Source organism: Colletotrichum scovillei (assembly GCF_011075155.1).
Source record: "Colletotrichum scovillei strain TJNH1 chromosome Unknown Contig00001, whole genome shotgun sequence".
Taxonomy (NCBI): Eukaryota; Fungi; Ascomycota; class Sordariomycetes; order Glomerellales; family Glomerellaceae; genus Colletotrichum; species Colletotrichum scovillei.
The window spans coordinates 1273941-1286843 of record NW_023336259.1 but is presented as its reverse complement, the minus strand read 5'-3'; the positions used below and the strand labels follow the sequence as shown (position 1 = coordinate 1286843).

Below are 12903 nucleotides of genomic sequence, written 5' to 3'. Positions count from 1 at the left end.
ATATTTGAAAGAACCGACGATGCTGTCCCAAGCCATTAGAGTGTAAACCCCACGCCTCATAGTGCAAGTTGCTTTCTTATTCCAATTCTTCAAAGACGTCTCAGTTCCGTGTACGCCGCCTCGTGCATACGTTAATTGGCAAGTTGAGAAGACCCCACGTTATTCGGATAGATGCCGCTGGCCGCCGGCACACGGTCGTCAAACCGCTTTACGGAGTAAAGTGCTATGGCTTGAGTCAAGTTTGACCTCACTTGACTCCTCATACTCTCATATGCTCCATCATACCTATCCGCGCCGCAGAAACTGACGTTCGGGCCACTGAGAGGAAACAGAGACGTGGAAACCAGGTTGATCTTAATGGCAAGGTTGCTGTTGGGCTCGTGGAAGACGAATCAGGGGTCCCTTGCCTCGGGAGCGAAGTCCGGCCAACGTGGTTACCTAGACTTCCTGGTCGATATCCGTAAAGCGAAGAATATTTGGTACTCCGTCAGTCCGTACGGATAGACGCGTAAGGATCAGTGGATTCGAACGCTTTCAAGGGCTGCTCGGACAACACCAAGACTCTAGCCACTAGCGGTGTGATCATTGTTGAAGGCATTCAAGACACCCATGCGAACTCATGACCGGAGCCGAGATTCGCAGGCTATTTTTCACGGAGATTGCGGCTGGGTCGAGACGGCTCGGAGCGCTTCAGACTCATGCGCAGGATGCACGGTAGTATTCGTCAATGGCGGGCACGTCGTCCGCACGTTGCTCTGGTCCAGGATGAATATAGAATGGGCTAGTGGTCGATCCATCAGCCTTCGCCATGAGCAACGATGAAGTGAATGGAACGCTTTGACAATTGTGACCGGCTCAGCTGTCATTTTGAGCATGGCGTATTTTTCTAGGCCCTATTGTTTCCGCGCCTAAGAACGAAGAGGAGGGGAAAAGGGAGTCATAGCGAAAAACGGCAATTGGGGTTGGCTGTGTTTGACAGACCGGGAGGATCCTAGGCAGCTCAGCGATCCAAAGGCGCCGTTGTTTCCTTGAGCAATATTGGTGATACGATTAACGTCAAGAACGTGGAGACGGGAACAAGTGCTGGGCCGCTCATAGTGCTGGACCAAAAAAAGCTTGGCGACTGGTATTCGGCGAGCGTTCCGAGCGGGAGTCATAGGTAAATTAAGGTGAAACCAACTTCCGATGGCAAGGTAGAAGCTGTGGGATACACCGATGACTAGACGAATGCACCCGTTGACCCAGAGCCATAGGTATGCAATGTTGCTTCAACGGATGGAGAGCTGTGTTCAACGCTGCCCAAGTCGATGACGCTGGGCTGGCGGATTCGTGACACTCGTTGGCATGTCGCCATGCAAGTGACAGAAGTTTAAGCAGCCGAGAATCGAAGCCACCGGGCGCAATCTAGAAAGACATGAGACCGTCTGTCGTGCCCTTAGGACAAACTTTAAGCCACTGGTGTTGAGGGGTCTATTCTTTCGAAGGGTTTGTCCACGGCCAGTGTCGATGTCAAAGCTCAAAGCCCCAACGTCAATTTCTTGTTAGTGCCATCGGGACCGAAGGCTTAGTTTGACTCGCCGCTTCCCGAGTCTCCGACTGAACAGGCTTTGACCTAGTACAGCACTAAACGCTCTCCCGTTGATGAAGCCTTGACTGTAAGTGGACTTCCACCTCGTCGTTGACGCAGTCGAACATACTGGCCAGTTTGGCTATTGAATACCACTGTTCATTGCGAAGCGATGAATTCAGATTTTGGATGGACGGTAGAGGATGATACCTGAAGTTTCGGTACCATTACGTCGTCGGTGGCAGCTCTCTTGATATGCTTGTTTGGTCGTCCAATCCTCTTCGTCCGTTGGGGTTATCATTCATGCGACTTCATGCAAAGCCTCCCCGCTGTGCGCCTGTGCGAGTTTGACATTCGGCCAATACCGTAAATTCTCCGACTCATATCATTGGATTGCTGGGGCATCCCCTCCCGACTAAAGAGGTTGCATCCTGGCAAGCTCTTTTCAACCTCTGCGAGCTTGAATACCGAGACGGTCCAGATCAGCCAGCGAGTCGTAGCTGATGGCGAATGATGTGAGGCCTTCACGCAGGCTCTTTAGCTGATGCACTCTTCGCCTAGCTGAAATTGGGAATGCCAGAGCGTCCACCTGTAGTTCACGTGTGATTATTGCTGGATAAAGTCAGCGTCAAACATGAGAAGTAGCTTGATGCAACGGTGCCGGAAGATCAGTCTAGAGACGCTATCTATCCTCAATTGTAAGGGTGGCTGGAAACGTACTTGATGCTATGAATCTTTTCTCTGCTGTTCTCGCGCTTACACGAAGCTCGAAACAATAATAGTATTAAGATGATAGCGTTCGTTCGCTCGTGGCTCGATCAGCAAGCAAGTTTCGTTCTTCCGCGGGTAGTGACATCGGCTGCGGTGAGAGGGACGTGCGACCCAAAGAATGGCGCAGCGGTTGATGCGTGCTGCGATGCAGCGAGAAAGAGGCTGTGATCCAAAGAGCGAGATAGGCGCGAGTGCAGTAGTATGGATCGGTCGAAGCATGATGTGGTAGTAGATGTCGGAAATATTTTGCTTAAACGGCCGTTCGTCACCTGAGGGAGACGACGGCGTGACTTCTCACCATGGTAGCAGAATGAGACAGTACAACAAGGTGGCCCTGGAGCACGTCTGTGTTGTTGCTTTCTTGAATGGTGAAGCAGACATCCACTTGAAATTGATGGTGTTGAAAAGGCAAGATGAAGTCAAGTTTGCACTAGAGGTAAGGTAGGGTGGGTTCTTGTGTAAGCGAATGGTGCTATTCGTAGAGGGACGTTTTTCGTGATGATGATGATCGTCGCTTGGGCACGCACATGAAGTGTGGAGAGAGTCATGGGTTGGTAGTCAGGTGGATTCGATTGTGAATCTGACTTTGGAAAGCGCATTGCGATAATAGATTTCTGGAAGAAACAAGCCGGTCGTGAGGCCGTGAGGCCGTGAGGCCGTGAGTCGGTGTTTAGCGCGTTTCTTGATTCTCGTGTTGGTGGCGGTGGTACCGCGGATTGCCCATAGCTGAGAGGGGCAAGACAAGAGACGACAAAATGACAAGGATATTGTTTGCACAGAGACGATGTTGAAGACGGCTGACTGCCGCACTACTGTGTTCCCGTACATGGAAATGGCACCTTAAGGGAAGAAACTGAGTCAACTTAGCCCCTCAGTCTCTGTGTGTCTCCACGCTGGGACTTGCCAGAAGCGCGAGGCATCTACCTGGTTGAAAGAAGCAAGTGCGACTCGTATTATCTGGGTTGGGAAAGGTCGACGTTGTTGCAAGCAGGAACAAGAACGGTCCAGGCCTCCAAAGGCAGGGAAGTTGGGTGGTCGAGACTCGAGAGGCAATTCTGAGGTAGTAGCCTAGTGTCCATGTGCTCAATGCTACTATCTCATACCTGCCCCTATTCTCATTAACTGTAGACCGTACCTTAGTTGACAACTAGAGCACAGATGAATTTGAAAGAGGCAGACAGCCTGAAAGCGTTCCAAGTCCACGACGACGTTGCCCCTTGAACGGAGACTATCTTGAGATAGGGCCAAGTAGAGTCGGAAACACCACGCCAGGGTATTCTTTCGGTCATCTCCTGTTCCGGTAACTTGTTGGACATGTAGACAATCACAAACAGGTCCGAGTGCGTCAGGTTATTAGTAGAAGCGTTACATTCACAACCTGATTTCTTGTACGCAGTACTGTGTCTGTGGCAAGTGGTGGCTTTCAACCCACAGCTGTGGCGACGCTACCTTACTTTACCCTGATGTGTGCTGCAAAGTCCCTGGCAAGCCGCAGGAGAGAGACTTGAAGGCGAGGTGGACAAGTCTGGGTGAAGTGTATATAGATGGTGCTGTTGGTGTAGCAGAGAACCCTTGACCTACCACCCGCCCGGTCTACTCCCACCACCAAAATCTTGAGAAAAAAGGTTATCAGACGGGTACTATGAACTAGCATGACGGGCATCGGTTATTCGGAGAGGAACATTGAAGAGGGGAAGGATGCCATGTGCGCCAGTGCGTCGTTACAAACGCCGTCGATGAGGGTTCCGGTAAAGGTACGTATCGCGCTTACCTTTGCAGTTTCCCATTGCTGGAGCATCCCGGACGAATAAGGTGCAGTTGGAGTGGGGATGGATGGATGCTGAGAGAGTGGGGTGACGGAAACCTTTGCAGTCGAGGGGCTCGAGGCAAGTTCGGTACGTATCTATGACTAGCGCATTCCGTTCCCCTGTGCTCCGGGATCCCGTCACTGCTCGTCCAGGTTGACGTTCTCGCAGAGTCCCAGGCACCGGAATCTCCATATTTTCCTGAGTAGGACCCCCGGTCAGAGAGAGTGGATCCTTCCCACCTCATTTTCTGTGCTCGCAGTAGGTAGGTACGGACGGATAGGCAAGTACTTCTCTCCTTTGCGCAGACGTTCTTGCTCTTTTTCGCCGTTGTTCTGAACTTTTGGCAACCACGAGCCAATCCAATGGACCGCCCCTGCCTCTTGACACTCGAGCTAGTACATAGTGGGCGTGGCTTTTCTGGTTGTGCGGCGTGCAGCGTGCTCAAGCCGTTTCAACTTGTCCCCGTCCTAATGTCCTTCCCTCCCACTTTTCACCATCTTTACCCATGCAACCTGGAAGCTGCAGAAAAACCACTTGCACATGTTGCAGATGCACCGCGACGCAACAGATTGCGCATACTGCGTAGAGATGGGTGCACACTCTCTGCACATCTTTTCCCACTTTGCACATCTGTACCTTATTCGCACTTCGACCTCTCCACCACCTCCATTCATAACCGTATACACTCCTCCCTGCACAGCAGTAGTGTACACTGTCCCACACGCTAATACCACACACTCACACACACTCACACACACACTCACGACACTCTCGAGCTTTTATGAAGACCTGACCTGAATACACTACACACCCACGGAGCATTCTCCCTCTCAGTCTTCCACGCACAACACAATTACACTTTAAGTTCCTGCTAGCGTGACGTCCCTCTTCTACTTACTGTTCCACACCCACTCTTCTCCTTCTCTGTCTTGGACTTGTCGCCATCCACTTCGTCCCACGGCGTGGCCCTTGTCCATTTCTGGTTCCTTCACCCCTACTTCATACTGCCCTATTCCTAATTTTGCTTCTTGTCCGGCAGTCGGACATAGCTTCCCTCGTGTTTCGCCCAGTTCGTTGGACTCTGACTGGGTCTCAAGTTGCAATTTCGGTCCTAACCTGCTCTGGAGAAGCTCCAAGGAAGCACGTTGGAAGCAACACACTCAATCACTCATCGTCTCTTCGAGCCTTCGAGGTGCTTGCATCTGCATCACGGACGGACACTCCTCGACTCGACACCTCGCCGCCGCCATGTCCTCTCCTGTCTGTTTCCCACCTTACCCGTTGTCCCCGTTGCGGCTTGTCTTCCTTGCCCCCCGTCCTGCAGTAGACACCTCCAGCTGCAGACTACGGAGTATGCGTACATTGGCAGCTGCAGCAGTGCAGACATCAAAACTCCACGTTCCCGGCTAGTACCTTGGACACTCTCGCACTGCCCAAGGCCGTTGCTTCCCATGGGACATCCCCGTTGCCCGACACATGCACTCTGGTAGTCTATCTGGTGCTATCCGTCTTCTTACCACATTTCCTGCCTTTGATACTGAGAAGACCATCCGTACCGGCTTCTCTTTCATGTTCTTACTTCTTCTTCCTCTCATATCTACCTCAGTCTTCGTAACTAAGCTACGTAAACGTACCTTGATACAATCAATCGATACTCACATCCTTCAAACGCCTTCCTTTTGCTGCCTCTATGCTGGTCTAAAGATACCTCAAGGTTTGTCTTCTTCCTCAGATCTTCATTCTTGTCCGTGTCGTACTCGACTCAGCTCGTCACCTTTCTGTTTCTATCCCTCTCCCCCGGTTCGCCCCAACTCGTGCCGTCCCCCCCACACCCCCTGGTCTCTCTTCTCTCTCTGTGTCTTTTCCCACGTCTGCATCCCCCCCTGTCATACTGGCCCAGGGCCCAGGGCCCATAGCCTCCCGGTCGAGAAAGAGTCAAGGCTCCCTGTTAGAAAACAGACCGACCTGCATATCGAAGCAACCGAAGGAGACCCCCATGTCAAGTTCAAGTCGAGCTTTTTTCTTCCCTCTTCTCCAGTCGGGTTCCTCTCCACTGCATAAGACATATATAGCCTCACTGCTCGACTTCTTCGTCCAAGGTGCCATTGTTTTACTATAGCGTGGGACCTATAGCTTCCCTGTCCTTGGCTATAGCTGTGCCAGATCTACTCCTGACCTGTACCAGCTGTCATCTATCCCTCACCCTCAGAACCCTGTCCCTTTCCTCTCAATGGCTCACATCGCAAGCTGTATGCTCGATGAAGGCGAGTCCGCCAACCCGCCGTATATAGCGAAGCCGCCCTCCCCACTACCCCCAATGGATTCGGTATGGACATCGCTCTTTTATTCCAACTACCTACACGTCCTCTATACCTATGAGTTATTCTTTAGCTGACCACGTCTTGGGATTCTCTCAGACATCACAAACACCACCATTGTCATCATCATCAGATCACAAGCCCTTCGTGTGGAGGATGCACCACCCAGACACCCGGAAGTACCAACTCTTCCCAAAGGACCGCCAGCAACGGCCACCAAACAAGAGCCTCGACCCCGAGCAAGCCTTCGCCCTCGCCATGGGACAGAACGACAAGACCGAGAAGCCCTGCACCAGCAGCGGTTCCCTCCGCCTGCGCATCAAGGAACATAACCTCATTAGACGGCGTAAAGTCAGCATCCCCGAATTGGGCCCCATGACGACTGTCCAAGAGGTTCCCATGGATTCACGTAAGTATATGCCCTTCAGCTTCATCAAGTAATACATAGCTAACAAGCTATAGCCACTATTCCGGGACGTCCACCGCTCCACGAGAGATCTGTTAGCGCACCAGGACACCACATCAAGCAGCACAAATCGAACGGATCCGTCTCGTCGATAGCCGCGGCCGACGCCGATAGATCTGGTTGCACTACTCCAGCCCGCTCACCAGACCGACACCAACGATCCACCTCAGAGAGCCAGACTCCCCGCCAACCCGCCTCGCCGAAGCAACTGGCGCCTCTCGTCATTCCTACTCACATTGGCAACGTGCCGCGTCTTGCCAGACAAATCTCCCACAACCGCATGCGATCCGGCAGCACCGGTCAAGACTCTTATCAGTATTCCGCCCGCGCCGATGATTCACCTAGATCACTTGCTCGAACTCCGTATACGCCTTTGACCGCCTCCACAGCCCTCACGACCCCATTGTCCGCCTGCCCAACTTTCATGTCCGCCACAACGCCCGTGTCTGCTCCCATTATGGAGGAACGTAGCTCGACGAAGCCCTGGGAGTTGAACTACAGCCAAGACGCATCCACCCCCGTCCAGCTCAAGAGCGAGAACTCTGCGTCACCTGGTAACGACGGCACACAAAGGCCGTTTGTTCACAGCCACAGGAGAGGTCAGTCTGAGTCTGGCAGTATCATGGACCGGGGACGGCCACGGAAGCGAAGCGAATCACGAAACAACAACGGTCTCATCCCCAAGCGAAGCTGTTCAACAAGAAATAAGAGTGCTGAACGCCGGGCTTTTGAAGAGCTTCCTAGTGGTTTCCGAGCCGGCGAGGCACCCAGCCATATCGAGCAAGACGAACTGGCAGCTTTGCAAAAGCAGGCTTTCGGACAGGCTTCCCGATTTGAGGTCCTCAGGAAGGAGGATGTTGAGCTCCTTTCAAGGGTAAGGTTCACTCTGTACCTCATTATCGAACAGCGAAAACTGACACTATACACAGGAACTTCGTCAGCTCGATGAGCGCACCGAGTATCTGCGCCGCACCTACAACTCTCTGCGAGCTGGTCGGCGCAATCTGCACTCTCGTATCTGCCAGTACCTCCGCTCTCCTCGTACGGCTAGATTTAGCACAGACTCGATGCTTAAGCAAGAGGAAGCTCTTGCTGAGCTCGATACGTCGATCGACGATTGGGTGAACAAGCTGGAACAGGCTGAGAACCGTCGTACACGGGTACGCCAAAAGCTTCTGGAACACGTCGCTGCTGCAGCTACCCTCCCCACTCCCGCCGCGACGGCCGCGAGCGAGTCATTGCAACTCGCCATGGGCATCCGCCCGCCTCCACCAGTGGGTGTTGGAAACATCTCCACTCCTCCTCGAAGCCCCACCAAGAACTCCTTCTCTTCGCACACTGCTAGCAGCTCCCCTTCACCACAACGGGTCGTTGCCCAGGTCCCCAGCACCATCGTCGAGCAACCCGTGATCGAGGAGTGCCCCGTTGCCTCGGTCGACAAGCATGTCTCTTCCTTCAGCCACCGCCGCACCGGCATGGAGAGCATCCGCATCTATGCCGACAGCGACGTGTACGCTCTTCTGGCCGACGTGGAGAATGAGATCACCAAGATGAGCGCCGCCGCAAACCAGACTGAGGCCACTGCGGCCCTGTCGGATGACGAACAGAAGGAGATCCATCGGGCACGCAGCCATGAGGCTCTCAGTGGGCTCGCAAATGAGAAGCCCACCGACGCCAAGGACACCAAGGACACCATCCCGTCTCCTCGCGCGCCTTCCCCTCCAGCCAAGGATAGCCCGGCCGACGACGGAGCCATCTTCCTCACTAGTGCCGTTTTCCGAGGCTAGGAGCCAGCCAGCCTCAGCTCTACCCCATCTTACTTGTCCAATACGGCAGCAGCAACTATACTACATTCCATTTCATCTCAATCTTATTCTGTTTCGAAACCGTTATTCATTTAACGCTTACGCTCCCTACGTCTCAAACGACTTCACGGCTGACCCATTACATTCCTTTCCCGAGAAGCGCCTTTATTTCTTGCTACATTATCATTACCAACTTGATACCCGTCCGCGACGCTCCTTTTCTTCTGTTCTATTACTAGTTGTTTCATTTATTGGCCGGCGCCACATTACCACCTTCCCTTCATCACATTGTCGTTTCCCTATATCGAAATCATATACTGCATGGTCATCTATTGGGTGTTGGTGGCGCGATCCTTTTCTTGTGGGAAAATGTCTTGGCCCCGGCGTGGACAGACAGCCATTTCTTTTCATGTTACAATACCGGTTGTGTGCAACCTTGTAAGCTAGATCATCACGGTCAGTGGTCGCAGTGTGCCATCTGTACCGCAAAGTCCCTTCCCACGGGAAGAAGCGACAATCAAAAGAAACAAATTTTCAAAACCCGCAGTCATCAATTCTGCAATACAATAAACGTGATCCCTTGATGAGCCTCATCAACACAACACTCTGACAGGGTTCCCGGGTCCCTGCCTCTGACTGTCTTACTTTTTCTTTTTTCGTTCAAAGGGCGTTCTTCAACAAAGCTGAAGCTCTCCAGTGTATCCACATGAGGATCTCCAGGGACCGCCACCCCCCCAAAAAGCAAAGTCCCATGGAAACTCTAGCACACTAAACTTTATGACTTACATGATGAGGCGTACCTTATCTTGACCGAACTCCACTGACGACACTTCAGGCGGGTCGAAGAAAAATGATGATTTGCGAAATGGAACAGTCACCGGAAAGTAGAGTTTGAACAACTTTGGAGACTGTCAATTGCGGAGGGTTGACGTCGCTCCGCTGAACGGACTATGGACCGTCGGGCAATTTCAACTACTGTACAGAGTTTGAGCGTCGCGCCGTTTGACTATTGTTCTACAGACCCGTGTGGTGTACTGTGTGGGCGGGTGGTATGTCTGTGTTGCGACGTCGGGCCTTTGAGTCAAATACTATGTACAGCGTCTTGTCTGATTCAGTTCAATTTGAGTTTTTCTAAATGAGATATAGATAGAATAGGTCAAGACACATTGGACGAGATACTTTTAGAGTCTACCAGGCAGTTATGATCTGTCATTGACTGGGGCCCGACGGAGAAGACGCTACCGCCATTGCGCGATAGCGTATGTGAATGAAGCCGCCGCCGGTGCCGGTGCCGCAAGGGCGCCAAGCTCATTTGACGTGATTTAGTCGCATTCTAATCTTTTATTAGTTGATACCAAAAGTCTTGCTATCAAAAGATCAAGCAACGTTTAAGCAACGCCAAGCGGGGGAACATGGTTTAGCGTTTTCTTTCCCCCCCTTCCAGATCAGATCATGTTTCGATGCCAAGAACGTTCGGCGTGACCGATTTTCCTCCCGGGGTGTTGTGTGTATATAGATGAAATGCAGCGTGACAGCCAAGTTCGGGCATCCGTATCTGAATAATATATATAAACACCCTAGAAATGATGATGTTCACGGCGACGGTAGAGTTGCAGGAACGCAACGACGATCGGTGCGGGTTTGTGGGGCTGGTGCGACTTTGTCATGAGTCGTTTACTGGCGCCACGATACAGACGGGGTTGAGTGATCCCAACTTGTATCCAGAGCCATGAGGACGCTGAAGGTTCAGAGGCGGCGGGAACGGGATGGTGCGCGCGCGCGCGCACCCACGCGTGTAACCGTTTCTTTGGTTTAGTACGTTCCGTGGCAAAGTTGCTAACTTGACTTGGCTGCGCTGCACTCGTTGTGGGGAGAAACCCTCCTCCTTCCCACCAGGGGCGTACACTATGAGAAGAGAGTTAGGTTGCGGGCTGCCCGCTACGCTTTGCCAAGCAGCGGGTATATCAGCTAGGTTTTCGGTTCATGGCAATCTCGTCATTTGATGTTTGCGATGTTGCGCTGGTGGGTAGTGCGCCCCCGGTGCACTTCAGGTCAAGTCTTGTCTGTTAGAGCAACCTTGCGGCTACTACAGTGCCTGTCGATCTTTCAGCAGGCACCGTTCAATCGTACAGATAAGGCGCTAGTTTCCGACCGCCGTATGGAGGCGAACCCTTTCGTAGGGGGTGATCTGGTTTTGGTTAGGTGCCATGCCCTGAAGTGACGGCGAGATTCGAGACGGTCCTGGGCAGCCATCTAGTTGCTTTGCATAATGTGATATGACGGCACAGAACGTCATTGCTGCAATGTGCGGGATACAAAAGTCTCCGTACATAATCCGGGGGTGGCGATTCGAAAGGCGCCGCGTGCAAAACGGGAGAGACGCCCGCTCGCAGCCCGCCTTCGGGGAGGCGCACGCGCCGTTTGAGAACCGTTTACGTCTTATCAGTGCCAGTAGCCGAAGAAACGGCTAGGTCATATTCCAGTTGGGTCCCCCGTTCCGTGGCTTGCACCCGCGATTTTCTTCGCGAGGAAAAAAAAAAAAGAAAAGACCGTGGCCAACGGCGTCGCGCCCAGATCCGGCACGGATGAACCGGAGGGATTTGATGTCTGTCAGAGAGAGACCTGGAGGCTGGAGGGGGGAAACTTCGAACACACCCATGTCGATTCGCTAGTGACAGGCTGACAGGCTGAAGAAATGTTCTAGTCAGGGGGGGCAGAGCGTCCGTACCTCGTGACGTGCTAGACCAAGTACACGACGATCACCGTTCGGTTCTAGTTCGTTGCTCGTAGTGAGGGAAGAAACTCGCCTAAAGGCTAGGCAGAAACCGCGAAACGCTAGCGTTGGAAACGCCAACGTCCTCTTTTCTTCTATTTTTCGCGTTTCTCGTTTGCCGCAGTTATCGTGAAGGTGGGCGGGCAACGCGAACGGGTAGCGTTTTGGCAGACAGGAAGCGGAGCTGTGCAGTGTGTGGCTGACTTGGCCTTCCCAGGATCCCGATCCCTTCAAGGGATTGTGTTTTAAGCAGCTGTCAGTCGCAGACAGATGGTCGGAGTATCCGCCACCCGCGCGAGGTGGCAGAGATGATGGAGAGCTGTTGCGGTCGAGGCGGGGTGCCGATTCCGATTGAGGCTTTCCATGGTGAGGTCCTTCGGTGTTAGTGTTACGGATAGTGTTGGTCAAGTTGGCGGGCATGTGGGGGAGGAAGCAGAACTTCGACAAGCTTGTTCTGGAACACTGGGGCCGTTTCTTGATGAACCGGGCCTCGAGTCGCCCGGGTCCGAGTTGATGAAGTGCAGCCCGCCTGTCTGTGACTCTGTGTCTTTGTGGCTCCGTCACCTCCCGGACGTTCCATCCGGTGCACCGGCTCGAGTTTAGGGAGGGATCTCGAGCCTCTGAGAAGGGGCGACACGAGGAGGGAAGGGGTTCTAGAAGGGTTTTTGGCACAAGGTTAGTGGGGAAGGGGCTTTTTGCAGTCTTTCGTGCATTCGCGTAGATATATCTTGTTCCAGACGAGTGGAGGATGATGACAAAATTCTCCTCCTCTAGAGCCACCCAAGGCTGACACTCGCTTGGTTGTTTTGTAGATCCATAGTGATTTGGGCCCTTGGCTCTTTGGGGGCTGGCTGTCGGGCTAGGGATCAAGGCAGAGCCTTGTTGCCCGCGCCTTCGTGTACCGGGGGATGTCGCCGAATATGCAGGTTCAAGCATCGGATGGGGGGGCTGCAAAAAGACTTGTCTCGAAGGTTATCTTCGGAGTTTTGTTTCGAGACCCGGGGAAAGGGGATGTGCTCCATCTCAAGGGTTCGTTAGTTGTCGCAGATATAAAGGGCTTCTTTTCGCAGGGTAAGTTCCCTCCGACCTGCCTATCTTGGGAATAACGTCGTATACCCGTTGCTCCTACTGGTTCAATGACTTGTGCTGATTTGTGCATAGTGCAGATAATTGGCCATTTCCAACGAGATCATGTTTCCGTAGAGAATCGTTGATGGTCGAACTAGGCCGATACGCCGAGGATGATTCAAGAGTGGCGTACCAAGGTGTCACGTCATGTAAGATGCCACTGCAGTTGAATTCGCTATGTTCGACAGAGTCAAACGAGGCACGACAAGGTGATTAAGACTTCACGGCCCGATTGATTCTCCCGACGTTGGGTGCCTCTCTGCTTCC

The 12903-nt window shown here is 52.8% G+C and overlaps 1 protein-coding gene across 1 annotated transcript; it reads left to right on the top strand.

The window, feature by feature from the left end:
* The first annotated feature begins 4449 nt into the window (after positions 1 to 4449).
* On the top strand, positions 4450 to 9372 carry HER10_EVM0003590 (uncharacterized protein). The gene is made up of 4 exons (XM_035473262.1): positions 4450 to 6472; positions 6564 to 6873; positions 6927 to 7804; positions 7860 to 9372. The coding sequence occupies exons 1-4, from the start codon at positions 6377 to 6379 to the stop codon at positions 8715 to 8717; spliced, it is 2142 nt and encodes a 713-aa protein (XP_035338198.1). The 5' UTR covers positions 4450 to 6376; the 3' UTR covers positions 8718 to 9372.
* Positions 9373 to 12903: the final 3531 nt, after the last annotated feature.

Bases quoted from the DNA above. Each gene is read 5' to 3' on its own strand.
- HER10_EVM0003590 (XM_035473262.1), top strand. From the start codon at position 6,377: ATGGCTCACATCGCAAGCTGTATGCTCGATGAAGGCGAGTCCGCCAAC. The intron at 6,473-6,563 runs GTATGGACATCG...GGATTCTCTCAG, and splicing joins CACTACCCCCAATGGATTCG to ACATCACAAACACCACCATT. The intron at 7,805-7,859 runs GTAAGGTTCACT...CACTATACACAG, and splicing joins ATGTTGAGCTCCTTTCAAGG to GAACTTCGTCAGCTCGATGA.